At 32.0% G+C, this 17,000-nt stretch overlaps 1 protein-coding gene across 1 annotated transcript; it reads right to left on the bottom strand.

Moving 5' to 3' along the window:
• Positions 1-4,355: 4,355 nt before the first annotated feature.
• LOC108910465 (peroxidase) lies at positions 4,356-16,798 on the bottom strand (the record flags this gene model as incomplete). The annotated part of the gene is made up of 13 exons (XM_018715063.1): positions 4,356-4,828; positions 4,936-5,082; positions 6,073-6,204; positions 6,262-6,592; positions 6,661-6,793; positions 7,096-7,337; positions 7,481-7,626; positions 9,069-9,321; positions 9,483-9,679; positions 12,755-12,946; positions 14,848-14,938; positions 16,468-16,544; positions 16,604-16,798. Coding segments are annotated over 13 exons (2,263 nt in total), but the record flags the coding sequence as incomplete, so codon positions are not given.
• Between the last annotated feature and the right edge of the window lie 202 nt (positions 16,799-17,000).

Below are 17,000 nucleotides of genomic sequence, written 5' to 3'. Positions count from 1 at the left end.
CATTGACCCAAACCAACATTCTTTCACGCTACCATACCTGCACAGAGGGTGCTAATCCTCCGTACAAGCATAGCTCATCTACGGTCTACTGGCCGTGGGAATCTATCCCGGGCAGAATTAGCACACATCGATTTTAGTACTGACGCCTTAAACCGTGTGGCTATCGACCGACCCACACACAAATAATGCACAAATAACAGACTTTCCTCCATTCTAACGCAAATTTTCTATAATGGACTTAGTTTGAAATTCAAATTACTTTTTGGTGTAAGGTAATTTCTAATTTACGATATTGCTTGTTTAAAAGCGGCAAATTACAAATTTCTTTACAACAAAAAGTAATTTGAGTTTCAAACTAACTCCATTTTATAAAAAAACTGTGTCTTTCCCCTTTCCCTTTCCCTGCTCCAGACGAGATTATTCGCTAAAAATTTATAGGACTCAAACTGCTCCTGACGAATTAATTCGCTTGAATAGTTAAATTGGATCAGGCTGCTCAAACCGAATATATATTCGTGACCATGCGCATTAGTGAGTTGATTGTTGCAATTGGTACTGGAAATTTTTGCGGGCGGAACTTATAGCGATTGTGGCAATGATTTTTATGGAAGGAGGTACTAGTAATAATGCCAAGATTGTTCATCTCTTTTTAAGTTTCTATTTAGTACGGCTGTCGATATATTGTATTTTATTTAAAGTAAAATCATAAAAATATCTAGAAAAGACGGACGGACAAAGAACTGGAAGAAATTTTAGCGAGGAGCGATAGCGGCGACGAGTTTGAGATTGAGGAGTGTAGTGATGGATGCTTTATAATAAAATATTAATAACTATACTATTACAATTATTTTAAAACCTTTAAATATATTTTAATCTAATTTAACACAACATAATGTAAAAACAAAGTCTAACTGCGGCAGACGAATATACTCGCATGCGGTAAACTTTCGCGCACGGCGCGGTAGCTACGTTCAGACGTATTGTGCAGCGAAAGGGTTAAAATGGGGGAAAATCTGTTATTTGTGCATTAATTCATATTTAGACAAACTGTGTAATAAAATCTATAAAAATGTATTGTTGGTTGCCTATTTGCTATACAGGTGTAAACAAAAAAAAATTAAATAATAAATTATATAATATCGCCCTAATGTATAAAATGTTATCACCGCCCTCTTTGGCCCTATTTTTGTGGTTAATTATGAACATACTGTAAGTTTGCAACTGAATATTGGCAATAAAATAATAATACAATTTTTAACATAGCTCTAATGTCAAAAATGTTGCCGTCTTTGAGGGTAAAAACAGAATCTAAATATGATTGCTCTATTTTCATGGCTAACGACGCAGACACTGCAAGTGATTGTTGTATTTTAGCTAGCTATGAATATACTATAAATTCGCAACGGGAAAGGATACGTTAGTAAAAATAGGATATTTACTAGTTTTGCAACCGAGAGAGGTGCATTAAGAAAAACGATATGAAATTACTAATACAATAAATAACGTTACCCAAATGTAAAAAATTCTGTGTGACTGCAATCTTCCCCGCCGTGGAATAGTATTCAGAATAAAATACCAATCCCGAGGTGAGTATACCATTAGAGGACTAGTGCCGGACTAGTCCTGGAGAAGCAGAAACCAAATCTAAATCCTACGTAATCCACACCTCTATTGTGGAAATCCTTTGTACAGGGATCCAGTAGCAGCGAATGACTATGAGGATGTCACCAGTAAGACTGATTAATAATTTCTCAATTTCATTTTACATATTGAAACCAGAGCAAGTAATAGACTTTAAATCATTTCTGGCCATTTAGCAATTGTCTTTTCGTGACAGAAAGGAAAAATCGATATTCGCTTTGCAAAATGCAAATTCGGTTTAACGTATATAGTTCGGATTATAGAGTCAGACTTAGGCTGATTAAAAAAAAAATCGACAATTTTTTTTTCTAAATCCTCTCTGAAATAGATTCAGGGAGGTGAGAAGTGATGCCTGTAAAAATCGGAACTCTTAATAATAATATTTAGAAGTCGCGCATCGCGAAATTCTATTTTCCATTTAAATAGGAAAAATTATTTTTCAATTTCAGAATTTTATATCTTAAAAACCAATAGACGTATTTAAATGACCGAAACGTATTCTTGTAGGGAATTGAACGTTCTACAAAAAATGTCCCTCATCATTTTTTGATAATCCTACTCGTACAAAAGTTATTCAAATTCAAAATTAAATTTATGTTATAATTACACTTTTTTCTTCAGTTTCAGGTAAAATGAGTAAGGTTATTATGAAAAATTATAAAAATGGCATTTAAAAATCAATATGAATTGATTGACTTTTTTGTAGAACATTCGGTTCCCTACAAGAATACGTTTCAGTCATTTAAATTCATCTATTGGTTTTTAAGATATAAAATTCTGAAATTGAAAAATAATTTTCCCATGTTATTTAAATGGAAAATAGAAAATCGCAATGCGCGACCTCTAAATATTAATATTAAGAGTCCCGATTTTTACAGCATCTCTTCTCACCTTGCTGAATTTATTTCAGAGGGTATTTTGAAAAAAAAGAATAGTCGTTTTTTTTTAATCAGCCTAGTTAGACTACATAATAAAATGTAACCGCTAAAAACGTAATTCCCGGCAGTCTCGGGGAAACCCTTTTATGCGAGTCGGAACCTTTCTCGATTAGATCTTTTTAATTGAAATATTATTGCTGTGCAAACATGTCGGCAAAAAGAAAGCATCACACGTTAAGCCTTTTACAAAAAGTGGATATTCTAAATAAATTGGTTTTATTAAAGTTTTCTTTTTTATTTTTAATAAATGCATATCCATATTTTACGATAATGTTTGGTTTTATTGTTATTTTTTCCCTACTGAGTAACACGTAAAATCTAATTCATATTATATTTACATCAGTAGGTACATATTTACTATCCACTAATCCGAAATAATTCGAACTTATCTCTTTAAGCTCATTTCTTAATTAGTTCGGATTAAAGAGTCTATACTGTATATTTTCCTATACTTAAAAATTTGCTTAAATCTACTTTTTTTTAATTTCTGGAAATAGAAAACTTTTGATTTTCTAGAGAAAGATTTGAAATATACAAACTGCATATGAATTATATAACAAATTAATTTAAAGTGAAATAAATAAAAAAACTGGAATGAAAAATATATTATATCAAATATAAACATTACAATTTATACAATTCTATATGAGTATTTCAATAAATTATTATTAAACAATATATACAAAGACGAAGACAAAATGTAATTTATTTTTCGCAAAATAGGAAACATAGTCACTCACTGATTTAGAGGTAGAAACTTCGGTAACATTCATTCACTTCTCACTTTTATATCTTACCTATATGCTATATTTATACATTTTATGGAATGTGCATGATCTGTATCTTAAATCTATATACAAAAATAATCTGAAGAAATGATTCTGACTGTGGTGCTTTTACCTTAGCTCCGACAGTCTTAGAAACATAGCAGTTCATATATATAAAACATCAATTATTGTGGCTAGAATCAAGAATATTGGAAACTGGTCAAATAGAGATTTTTCAGTCTTGTATCTTTTATATACGGGATGTTCCTAAATAAGTGTCGCAACGGAACACTGTAAATTCCTCTTGAAAAAAGAAACATTCTTTTCCTCTTTCATTTTTTTCTCCGGGCTTTCGTTTTCAAGATACACGGTGTCAAAACTTTGTTTTTTTAAATTTTTTGCCAATATTTTAGGAACCGTTTGAACTACAGGACTGAGTTTTTGTACATGCATGACCACTATTAATAGCTACTTTTTCGCACCCTTCTCGAATTCATTGAATGTGCCAGTGGTGGAGATTTTAAGATATCGTAAGGGTTTTTCCCCCCTAACTTTTACGCCACTGGAAAAATTGACATTTGACAGCAAATTCTGTAGCGCCAATGAATTTTACACAAAAAGAGTTCTCTTGGTTCATTGCTCTAAAGTCGACCGTTTTCAAGAAAAATGTCCTTTCATGAACAAAAACAAACATTTTGCTAACGTTTCAAAAATCTTTTGTAATTCAAAAGATAAATAGTAATAATTACAAGTTTAACGAAATTTAACAACATTTGCAACAAGTAGCTATTAATAGTGGTAATGTGTGTACACAAGCTCAGTCCTGTAGTTCAAACGGTTCCTAAGGTATTGGCAAAAATTGGAAAAAAAGTTTTAACACCGTATATCTCGAAAACAAAAGCCTGGAGAGAAAAATGGAAGAGGAAAAAAATGTTTCTCTTTTTACAGAAATTTACAGTTTTCCGTTGCGACACTTATTTAGGAACACCCTGTATAGTGGGTATAGTAATACAGGTTAAATAAAAATAATTTTTTATTTATTTTTATTTTATTTTATTTATTTTTATTTTATTTTATGAAAATGCTATGTCTCGTTCTAACTACTTGTGTGGATTAATGAATAAAATACAATGGCAACTCTACAAGCCCAGTCACCATTATCATGTATCCTGCTTAATTTATTGCAATAATATAATCAGTTTACAGCTGAAACCAAAGAAGATTCTACCAAAATACATTATACTGGTGACTACGTACATAGAACGGACTAGAAATTAAAAGTCCTCTTTGCTACTGAGAAAATTATTTGTGAAATCAATAGCTAGTGTAGTCCATTCTATGCGGCAGTAGTTTATTTATTTCTTTCCTATTACGTGTTCGTACTGGAATCTAGTGGAGTAGGCATTTTCGTGTGTGTATTCTGCCCACTTACTCAAGTCAATGCTGGGTAGTATTCCACTTCGACATGGCACACGGGGGTTGCTAAAAAATTATGATTTTTAAATTAGTTAATGAGTAAAATGATTATATTTTGGTATACTTCTAAAGTTCATAACTTAAAATGTTAAATTTAGAAAATGATGACTTACATTTCATGATCGGGCAAAACCATGGGGTACAGTTGAATGGTGTCTATTAAATCAGTGTTATCACAAATTACTCTTGCCAAACGGGTTTTGCGAATTTCTTGAAGTTGTTCTGGCGTGAAGGAAGATGGTTGATTTGGAAGCTCATACCTAAAAGAACAAATATTTGAGAATCTATTTCCAATTTGATCTCTCAGTTTATGTACAACACAGTAATAAAGCATGAGATATAGAGTATGAAATTTTATACTCGTGAATAAAATTAATAATTAAAATAACAGCCAAGGGTCAGTTTAAAGTTTGGTCGTCTTCAACAACAACAGTTTTTTTAGGAGTAATAGTACGTATTCTCCTGAATATGAACCTGAAATTCTTTTTAGGTTATTTGAATAAATAAATGCGTTATAATTAGCACTTTAATTCTTGTGCAGGCTGCTACTGGACGGCGTAAGCCGGGGTACCCGGAATATGAATATTACTGCACTGTCGTCAGCATTGCCAGTTGCTTGTAAATCAATCTATATTGTAATATAATTTAATAAAACAGATTGCTTTTGTATAACTTAGCGACGTGTTATTTTAAAGTCATCATATGTTTTTGATATCACTGTGGTTGAAGCACTGAACATAAAAAAACATTCTATCGTTTCTAAAAAAGAAATAAACATTTTTACATCATCTATTAAATATTGACGCAATGTCGGTACGCAAATACGTATTATTAATAGTAACTACATATTTTTCTTATTAACTGTTAGACAGGGAAGCTAATAAAAATAATTTAGTGAAAACAAATTGCTTTAACATGACAAGGACATGTTATTTTAGAGTCACCATACTTTTTGATGTGAACCCGGACCCGCTAGAGATAAAGGTTTCTCCTGAAGAAACTGATGAATGTGATGTCTCTCGAAATGTCAAAAAGTCTAAACCGACAACATGATAACCACCCTCGCAATTGCCTGACTTTTGTATGGGGCTTTTATAATACTAAAGAACGAAATGGAGATAAAGAATATGAACCACTCTCTGGTCCATATTCGAATCTTGCAAAACCACTCTGTCTTATTTTGATGTAAAATTGAACACTCAATTTTTTTTACTGTGTTCAATTAGTGTTTCAATTATAACTAATATTACCAGAATCTATCTCCTCTCCTTGAGTAACTGAACTGAGTAGCGATAATGCATGCAAATGTGGGTCCTAACATAGCTCCAGGAAGTGGACGCTCACAAACTCCTCCAGACCATAAGTCTACGTCATTGGGGTGGCTGTAAAATACAAGCAATATAGAGACTCCTTATAAATTAAAACAATCTTTAACTTACTCGAATATCTGGGCATATTTAGCAACAGTTTCGTTAGACATAGACCCCACCATGTCCTCAAAACTATCGGAAGTTGGCAAACCACAGAATTTTCTGAATTCCATATACCCAGGAAGTCCATATTCGCGGCCTCTCTGCATGTTGAAACTAACTAGGTCCATACCAAACCGTGCGCCAACTTTCTTAAACAAGTGATTGGTTACTTCTTGGGTAATCGAGTCATCCATAGCTTGAGCCACTTGGTTCATCAGTCCCATGAAGTATTCGTCTAGAACTCCTGCTCTGTATAGGTCATACGGTCTACGAATAAGGTCAGATAGACGTTTCGATGCTAGAAAATAATAAATATTTGTTAAATGGTTGTAATTTTTTTAAGAAGACAATTTTTTTTAAACGAACCAATGAATTTATGTGCTTTACTCCATCTTTCTACTGCAGTTGGCAGTAGAGAGTGTCCAAATCTGTAGGCTGCTGCAGCAAAGGCATCGATTACTCCTGGGTTGATACTGGAATCATATCCGTTCCAATAATTCTAAAATTGGATATGTTATTTTAATAAACAGTAAAATAATATAGTAAATGTAATAGCTAGAGAATCGAAAATATCAAAACAGCAATGTCACGGACAAAGAAGAGGAATACCTAAAGTAAGGTGAAGAACAGATGAAATAAGAAAGCAAATATGAGAATATATTCTAGGATAGAGGAGTTAGTGTATGCATAACAACTTCGAGTGCAACAATCTATTTGAGAAACTTAAATTTGTGAGGAATAGATTAATGAATTCGAGCGACTTCACGACAGCTTCAAAATTTTTACTTTCTCTTTTCTCACCTCTTTCTGTAATAATAATCCGAATTTTTCCATGATATCTTTGCCTAAGAGAATAGGCAGGAATTCATTGTAGGTGATGTGTTGCACTATCGCGATGTTGATTCGTCTAGCTTCTTGGAAAAGGGTCTCGTCATCCCAATGTGGATTGATGTGAGCCAATTCCTTAGCGACCCGATTGTGTTCACGAGCCATGAGGGTGTGCATACATGTCAGTACTAATTGTTCGTTTACTCTGATTTCACCTGAAATATATTAATAAATGTGAGTATAAATAGAATTTGAAAAATCTTTGGAGACATTTTTAATATTACATATTTTTTAGTATGAACTATTTTTCCACTATTGTTTCTTAGTAATTAAAGTAGTGTAATTACTAGGTACCTACCACCCTCAAAACAGTACATTGAGGCATTTGGTCTTGTGCAACCTTCATCAGGAACATCTAGTTTGAGTGGCAGTAAGTCCTTCAATCCGTATTCCTCAAAAGCTGGGTTCATTCTAAGCAGTCCTCCTACACTTGACCGCAGTTTCCTAAATAAGAGAGGAACATAAGAGAAATGCTAATATAAATATATAAATAAATGAAGAATGTATATGCATATAAATTATTGATTTATTCTCTAGTGCCAAAATAGTAGTAATAAATAAATCAACAAACCACAAATTTTACTATTTCTTAATCCGCTACGATAAATTTTGTGCTCTCTGTATGAAAATTGTAATGTGTCATTCATTTAGTATAGTGTTCCAATAATATATTTTAAGCCTGCATGTGTGCTTGGAATATTCTATTGCTACAAGCTCCTATTTGTATCTTTGCTTTTAGTATACAAGAAGAGATTTCTTGAAACCCTGGCCTATCGTAGTTTACAACTGAGACTGTCTGCGTGTCATAAGCATTTTAGTTATATCAATACGGAGTGCAATCATTTTCGGGTGTTATTAGCCAATCTGACGAAGTTGATCATAAAGATATGAACAGTGGGGTATTTGAAAAATAGATTGCATCTATTTTGCCACACATTAAACTTGGTGTAGTGATTGTCATGGATAATGTGTCCTACCATAGTCGATGAATAGAAGAATTCCTAATATCTGCATTGAGAAAAGGATAATTCATGGAGAGATTGAATGGGAAATATATTGAATATAAATTAAAGCACGAGTAGAGTTATCAGCAAATGCTAAAAGTGCATAAAAAGAAAAAGTCAATTACATGGAATATGAAATAGTTTACCATATCAGTGTGAGCTGAATCCCACTAAATTAATTTGAGTAGATGGCATAAAGATGGCATGTCACGAAATAACACAGGTTTTAAATTAGTAGACTGGGAAAAGTACATGTACAAAAAGAAAAACAATGAATATGGGACCTCGATAAAGGAATTGAAGTTATAATAGAATTTATTATATCTTAAGGTTACAGCTGTGATACCGTTAGTGACATTGATGATAATTTTAAATTTGTACGGTTAATCTAGTTTTTACCAAAATCGACATATCTATTTATTGTTCTACAATGAGTAATGTCTACTAATTTGTCATTGGAGTATAATTCAGGTACACCTGTCGTTGCAAGAATACTTATAGTAACAAAACCTTTTTTTATTATTATAATATTATAAGAGAGTAGTCTTTTTGTAAGTTTTTTATTTTTTTTTAAGAGTTTACTCATGATTCTATATTTTGAAATGACAAAAGTTCAGAAAAATAAGACCATTATCTAGATCTAGAATGATCTTTGAATACCTATTTCACAAATAAAATTAACTGCCTAACATAATTGCAACAGCGATAAAACTTCAGTAGTATCATATTTTGTCGATGGTTTAAAGTTAATCTAATAATAACATATGATTGATAATGAGTGAAAGATTCAATAAAATAGGTGAATTTTAATCTACTTATTTAGTAAGTATTTTTTCCTCTTTCTGGAAAGTTGCTCGAATTTGCACCCTAAACAGAACCAACCTGGCAAATTTCTCGGTGACACCATACACTGTATTAGCATCTAGAACACCAGTTAGTGTATTGTAAGGTATTCTGGAACCAAGTCTGCATCCGGGTCTCACACCCGGGAAGGTTCTTACAAAATCTATGCATTTAACATGGTAGAGTCTGTAGAAGTAATCGTCTTCAGGGATTAAGATTTCATTGCAGTAGGGATGTTTTAAATGAGGAGGTCTGTTGCAGCATTCCTCAGGATCATTTCTGTTGAAAGAATCTAAAATAAAATAAAAAATGTTAATACAGATGAAATTAATACAGTCTGGAAGGAATTTGAAAGGATTAGATTTTAATTTGTATAATAACAGGTACTCATTCCTAGACAGATATTAATAGAATAAAAATTTACCAAACATTTTACTTTTTATTGGAATTTACCTAGTGGTGTGGCTTGGAGCGTGTAGTCGTGGTCGATGAATTGACCCCAGGCGATAACCATGACGGTGCCGGCATGATCGTGGTAGCCTTCGTCAGGATGCATAGTTCGAGACACCACCCGGGACAAGGGTAGTGACTTGCCGGTTACACTGATACGAGGTGCAGTCATACCGTCGGCATAGAGAGGTCCCAGTAGTCTAAGGAAAGAAATATATAAAATATAAGTTTTTTTTCTTATATAATTGTTAATCAAATGAACATTTTCAAATTTTCCAATCCAATTACATCAAATTTTTGAGCTTCTTAGTGACAGTGCCTTCCACTATATCGGCTATACTGATTGATGTAATTGTGAACTGGCAGAGAACAAAATAACCCAATCTCAGTCGTTTCTAAGGGTTTATGAACGATTTCATTTATAATAAAATACCTACTATATGGGCAAGAGTGAGGTATGTAAATGTGTTATATACAGGGTGTCCCGTAATTCATGCAACAAAACTTGGTCACAGATTCTTAAGACAAATTTAGGGGACCCGTATTTTTTATTTTTGCCAAGTGGCCCCCTCTTTTGGAGTTACAGCCCCCTGAAGTCCGCTCCTAAGAATAATCTTTTTTTATATCTCAGAACCCTGTTGTACGAGACTCACTAAATTTGGTAGACAGGGGTTTTATGATTTAGAAACTTTTGTCTATTTATACTTTTTTCGTAAAACGCAATGTTTTCAAGAAAAATGTCAAAATGTGATCGAATGCATATCGTGATTCGCCATTTTCCTCAAAAACATTGCGTTTTACGAAACAAATATCAAAAAACAAAAAAGTTTCTAAATTCAATGGCTTTCTAGCCAACTAATAATTTAAAAAAAATCTAATTTGCTACCAAATCTTTCAGGTTCCAAAGACAAGGGGGCCCACGAAAAAGTGTCTTAAGGGGGTTTCTCGCTGAAAGGCGTAGCACTGTGAGATTCCACTTGTCATAAAACCCCTGTGTACCAAATTTAGTGATTCTCGTACAACATGGTTTTGAGATATAAAAAAGACTTCTTAGGGGCAGATTTCAGGAGGCTGTAACTCCGAAAGAGGGGGCCAGTTGGCAAAAAAAAAATACGGGTCCCCTAAATTTGTCTTAGGAATCTATGACCAAATTTTGTTACATGAATTTCGGGACACCCTGTACAGTGCTATTCTGCGTTAGTTTTTCGAGATTGGTACTTGATTTGATATTTGTTTATCTTAAATATTGTTGTTTTTATAAGTTATAAGTATGTATCTAATAATTTTGCAAACAGAAAAACTTTTTGAATATTATTTATTCATGTCTTCCACCTGGGATAAATTTAAATATACAGTGCTATTTTTTTAAAACCTGACATAGGCCAACTGTTTTATTTGAAGTGATAGACTAGTACTTCCAAATGCAAAGATGTAGGAAATAACTTAGGAAAAATTTACAAATAATTCTTTCCGGTGTTGTCAGATTTCTGCAGTAGCTACAAAAACGATATTTTTTTAAATGGCAACACCGTATTTTTTTAACATAATTTGGCAAACCTTCAAATTCTAAATAGAAAATGTGATGTCACATTTCTATACTGGAGAAGCCGTTTTTGAACAATCAGCAAATACAACGAAAATAATCGGAAGTCATATTCAGGGTTGCTTATATTTTATATCTCAAATAACCTTCAGTTGATGTTTTTGTTTGATACTTAATTTAATAAAAACATGTTTAATTTAACTTTATATGTGCATTGTGCTATGTAATTTTTTTAACATCCGACGTAGGCCAATTTTTTTATTTGAAGTGATAGTCTACTTCCAAATGCAAAGTTGCAGGGAATAACTTGACTAAGAAAAATTTACAAATAATGCTTTCCGGTGTTGCCAGATTTCTTCAGTAGCTGCTTAAACAATATTTTTTTAAATGGCAACACCGTATGTTTTTTAAACACTTTTTTTATAAAATTAAATTATAACAAAAACATTATCTGAGGGTTATTTGAGATATAAAATAAAAGCAACACTGAATATGACTTCCGATTATTTTCGTTGTATTTGCTGATTGTTCAAAAACAGTTACTCCAATAAAGAAACGTGACGTAACATTTTCCAGTTAGAATTTGAAGGTTTGTCAAATTATGTTAAAAAAAATACGGTGTTGCTATTTAAAAAAATAAAAAATCGTTTTAGCAGCTATTGCAGAAATCTGGCAACACCGGAAAGAATTATTTGTAAATTTTTCTTAGTCAAGCTATTTCCTACAACTTTGCATTTGGAAGTACTATCTATCACATCAGATAAAAAAGTTGGCCTATGGCAGGTTTTGAAAAATTAGGACTGTATATTTAAATTTATTAGATACATACTTCTAACTTACAAAAACAATAATATTTAAGATAAACAAATATCAAAGTAAGTACCAATCTCGAAAAACTAACGCAGATGTAGTATGTACAAAAACGGGATAAGTATCATGTTACTTGGACAAATTTATTGCATGGGATAAACGATTTTTTTAACTCAGTTTCTATTAAAGTTCCATTTTACATCAGATGAAAAGAGTTCACATTTAAGCAATATAAATGCAGAAATATCATTTAAAAAAATTGACTTATTCCTTCCTTGCAATCCTTCCTTCTCTTCTTTCTATATTTCCCTTATCTTCAAGTGAAGGTATATAGTGATGTGTATTTTTTACTTTTCTGCTTTTTCAGTGTGCGATTTTTGGTTTGTCAGGCAAAAATATCCCTTTAGTCTAAGGAGATCATCCTTTGGCGTAAAGGTATTTTTAATTAAATTTTTAATTTTTTCGCAGGTGGAAAATTCCAACGAACATGGAAAAAACTAAAATTATACCAGAAATATACAGGGTGTTTCCTAAGTACGGTCCATAACTTCAGGACACAATTTCTTATGGTATTTAAAAAAAAGGTTCCATAAACATATGGTCGGAAAAGCTTAGATTTCGAGATACAGGGTGTTGAAATTTTTAAAAGATATATTAATGTTTGAAAAAAATTTGGAACAGTCAATGTTAGGTTCTTAAAATTTGGCAGTTTGTACGTTGGTAAGAGCTGCATTTTTAGTATAAAGTCAATTTTTGTCAATGCTGATGAAAATAATCAATTTCTGGTTTAAATTAAAAATTTTATGCCAGAAACAAAAGGTTTAGCCAACTCAAACGATTTTTTGCTTTATACATTTGTTTTTTTCTGGATATCTAATGAGTTTTAATTTGATTGAAGATTATGAAACCTATTTTTTTCTACCTCGTAAATGGTGTATTGATGGCCCCCCAGGTGGGATGGTCCAGATTCGTGCATAGCCCGTCGAATCTCCTGTATTTCCCCGCCCTACATTCCACGTTCGAAAGGAAAGGCGGACAGACTTCTCTAATCAACGTCCTGCTGGTGTCAATTAATGGCAATCCTTTCTCGATGTCCTCGTAACTTAGACCATAGCTGCAATTTAGAAGAGAAAGTGAAGTTATCAATCAAACATCGAACTGCAAACGCCTTAACTTTATTTCTGTCAATTTTAGAATTCGAGCGTAAGCTGTAATCATTTGTTATAACAAGGCCTTAGACATGTTGCGATGTTTCTCATTTTTTTATTGAACGAATGGCAAAGATCACCTTAAACAGTGCAATTAATAACACTAGTTTACACATCGAAAAGTTCGGAAGACTTTTTGAATCCGATAGTGTTCTCCGTCGCAATTTTTCATGCTGATCTTTCCGTGAAATTACTCTTACGTCGGGATTTTGAGATATTCAAACATAAAAGTTCAGAAAAAATATTTCAAAGTGTAACAAATGTTCGGTCGCAACCGCTGAGCGCAGGGATGATCCGATCGGAGTGATTTTGGTGTGATAATTGGTTTTGGGCATTTCACGATTACGAGGGTAGTATTAGGGAGGAAAATAGTGAACCTCTACATTTTGACTATTTTTATAAGACTCCGACGATGTTTATTAATGTGAGTGAACTTTTTTCCATTCCTTATAGCGGAATTTGTGTGTAGGGGTGTCAAATTTAATTTAGCTGTCAACTGAACATAATTGATTAAATACGGGAAACACTTAATCTCTAATTAGTGATATCTTGGAGGAGAAAACTCCTATTAATACTAACTGAAATGTAAATTAAATAGGAAGAGAACTACTTTATGTTAATGCATACAATATAGACTGGAAAAAATATATGTAAGTGTGACATAATCATAAAAACATGTCTAACTGACTTTTTTGCAGTTTTAGGTTTAAGTATCTCAAAAATATTGACGCAGTGGAATTGATTCGAATCAGGGCAAGAAATTACGTCGGAAAATATTATCAGATTCAAACAATCCGGGTAGTATTATGTTGTGTAATTAATACCAACTAATAAAAGACAGAGAGGAAAGAATATCCATATATTGTTTTTGTTTGTACGTGCAGCTGTTGACAAAAAAGTGTCGAAACTAAAACGTTTAGAGAAGTAAAATGCGAATTTAATAAAACAATTTTTTGAGATAATTATATAATTTAGGTTGGAAACTTTTTATTGTCTACAAATGTATAAGGTGTCTCACGAGTGTCTTACTCCTTTAGGGTGTACCTAAATTTTCATTCCATTTTCATTTTCTCAAGACACCCTGGATGTTTTGAGAAACAAGTAATGGATCTGAATCACACCATTTCAGGCTTAGTTATATTTCTTTAGCTTATTCAAAAATGTAAAATATCTCTAAAACTAAACATGAGATGTTCACAGTGTTCACCATCAAACATGACAAACCATATCATCGGTATTACTTATTTAACATATGTATTTGAAAAAAAAAGTAATTATTGAAATCGAAGTTTCCAATTTTTCAATCACGGATATTTAATTTTTATAAGTAGAATATTTTATTTTGTTCGATTTTCTTAAGATAATTTATAGTTTATGTCTATTAATAGTTTGTCATATTTTTTGTTGCTATTTTTACGTTGAAAAATGGATGTTCATAACTATAGAAATTTGAAAACCAAAATGGACTGTAAAAATGAGATTTGAATATCAGTGAACTTAAAACTTATCTAAATATTAGGAAAATATTCGATCAGACAACCTGATAGTATGAATTACATTGTTTATTACCATTTATTTAGCTATAAATGTTTGATTAATTTTCGTTAAAGAAATTTGAGATAAGATCTACATTATTAAAATGGTTGATCAATCGAGTGTTTTATTTGAATTTTAAACAATGTTTGTTTTAATCTTAAAATATTTTATTACAGAAAACCTGGGGAAATTTTTCATTAGAAAAATTGACAGATTAAGATTAAGATTAAAGATCTTTTTAGATATTTGTAAACACTTGTACATTACTTACGTTCTTGCTAAATTGATAGATATATCTAAAAGTAGTTCGCCAACTGTGGCAACATCTTCTGGTTTCCAGTCGCCATGGGGTTGAGCAATTCCTAATAGGAGAAAAAAAAAATTATGAAACACACGTGAATTCGCCTTTCTTGCATAACAAGCAATTACCAACCAACAAATGCAATTACAAATACATATACCTCGAATATAGGTAAATATAAATTTTAATTGTAGAAACGTATGTGATAGATAGGACAAGTGATGGTAAAATATTGAAAACTTGACAGGTTATTAAATGAAACAGATTTTTAGTAGATGCAGTGGTAATTTTTTAAACTGAATTTATATGTCGCATTCTTGAAAAGGTATCGCAATCATTTATAATATTGAGTATATTACATACTAGATATTAAATATCAATAAAAATATTAAACAACGAAATGTTAAATAGATGGTTGACAATAAAGTCTTGTTACGTAGGTACATTTGTGTATAAACAAATAAATACTTTAGCAAGAATATTATCCACAATTAAAGAAACATTATATCCTAATGGTTACACACGCAGTATCTACAGGAGGTCACAAATGAGTAGATCTATTGAAAAAGTAATAGATTTTTATTGTCATTTTCAATTTGGGTGTTCCGTTTTCGAGATACAGGGTTTTAAAGTTAATATTTTCAAAATGGATTGTTTATAGCTCCGTTGTTTTCTAACATACTTAGATTAAATTTTGCACCATAGAAGACAGATCGTGTAAAAAAAGGAAATTATGTGGAACGTCAGTCAATTAGAGAAGCGCTTTTTGCGTAGCGAGTCCGAAGTATTCTGGTCGTGCACGTGCGCAAGATGCACAGGGTCGCCTTACATTTATGGCTCATTTTCTTAGTTAATTTTCTCGAAAACGGAAGCATTTAGAGCATCAGTTGCTTAATAAAAACTGCTCATTTTCATACTTTCTATCACCCTTTTCAAGGAATGCACATATTTCATAATCATCCTGTATTTATTAGTATTTTCCTGTCCTGTAATTGGATTCTGTCTGGACAGTGTATTGTTAAAAAAATCTATCGATAACGTGATAGTGTGACTTTATAAACATGTGCCAAATTTCCACATAGTATGAAGTTATTAGTGAAAATCGTTTTTTTTTTAATCTCATACCACTGTTTCATGAGACTTTTTATCGAACTAATTCTGGTCAAAACTCTCCTATAAACAGAATATGTAGACATTTTAACTTGTACCATAGTACTCTAGATATCTTTCGCTCCTCGCTCACTAGTTTTAAAAAATCTTTAAAGGGAACTATTATTGTAAATTAACATTTTCTATTATAGTAATTATTTCTGTACTTCTATATTTAATTAGCTTTACGTAATTTGTCGACATTGTTTTGGGCTATAAAGCCTGTGTTTGTCCTTTTCCATAAATAAATAAATACCCTCGTTTTTTGAAAACGGATTTCCCAAATTAAATAAAAATGACACAATGAAAGTCTCATTAATTTCGCACAAGTAATCTGTTTTTAAACCTTGGTACACCTTCTAATTTGTGACATTCTGTATTTTAAAGAATTCCTCTTGTGTTTCACTTCTTCTAAATTAAAATATTGAAAAATATACTTACGTATCCTCTTGCGGGCATCTAAATAAGCAGTATTTATGGCATCGTATGTAATACAAGTATGAGGTCCGTTGTACTCTCTGAAATTAGCAAATAACAGTAATTTCTCCATCGGAAACAAGAAATAATTATCACTTACAGAGGGCTGCCACGGAGTAAGTTAAACGTGTAGTCGAACTGACTGCTCCTTGCAGGTCCGCTTAACAGTAAGGCACATTCTCCATCACCGTTACCCGTTAATTCTACTGGTTGATATTGAATACATAAAACTAAATTAATTTGAACTAATACTAGAGCTGACGCTGTTATCCACAAAGGCGGTGACCCTTTCCCCCTGAAACAAAAAACAAAAAATGATGATTCGTTCATTTTTTTCATAAACATTATTTTTTCATATATGGAACCCAAAAATTTATTCAGGGCTTACAATAACTGAAAGTATTTTCTAATACAGTAGCAGGTAACTGAAACATCGGCAAGAAAAGGAGTAAGATTTTTTTTATACTAGTAAAAATGGTGTTAAAACAAAGCTAAAA

The sequence above is a fragment of the Anoplophora glabripennis genome, unplaced genomic scaffold, assembly GCF_000390285.2.
Source record: "Anoplophora glabripennis isolate ALB-LARVAE unplaced genomic scaffold, Agla_2.0 scaffold434, whole genome shotgun sequence".
Lineage (NCBI taxonomy): Eukaryota > Metazoa > Arthropoda > Insecta > Coleoptera > Cerambycidae > Anoplophora > Anoplophora glabripennis.
The sequence above is the reverse complement of the archived record's forward strand: the minus strand, read 5'-3'. Positions and strand labels throughout refer to the sequence as shown.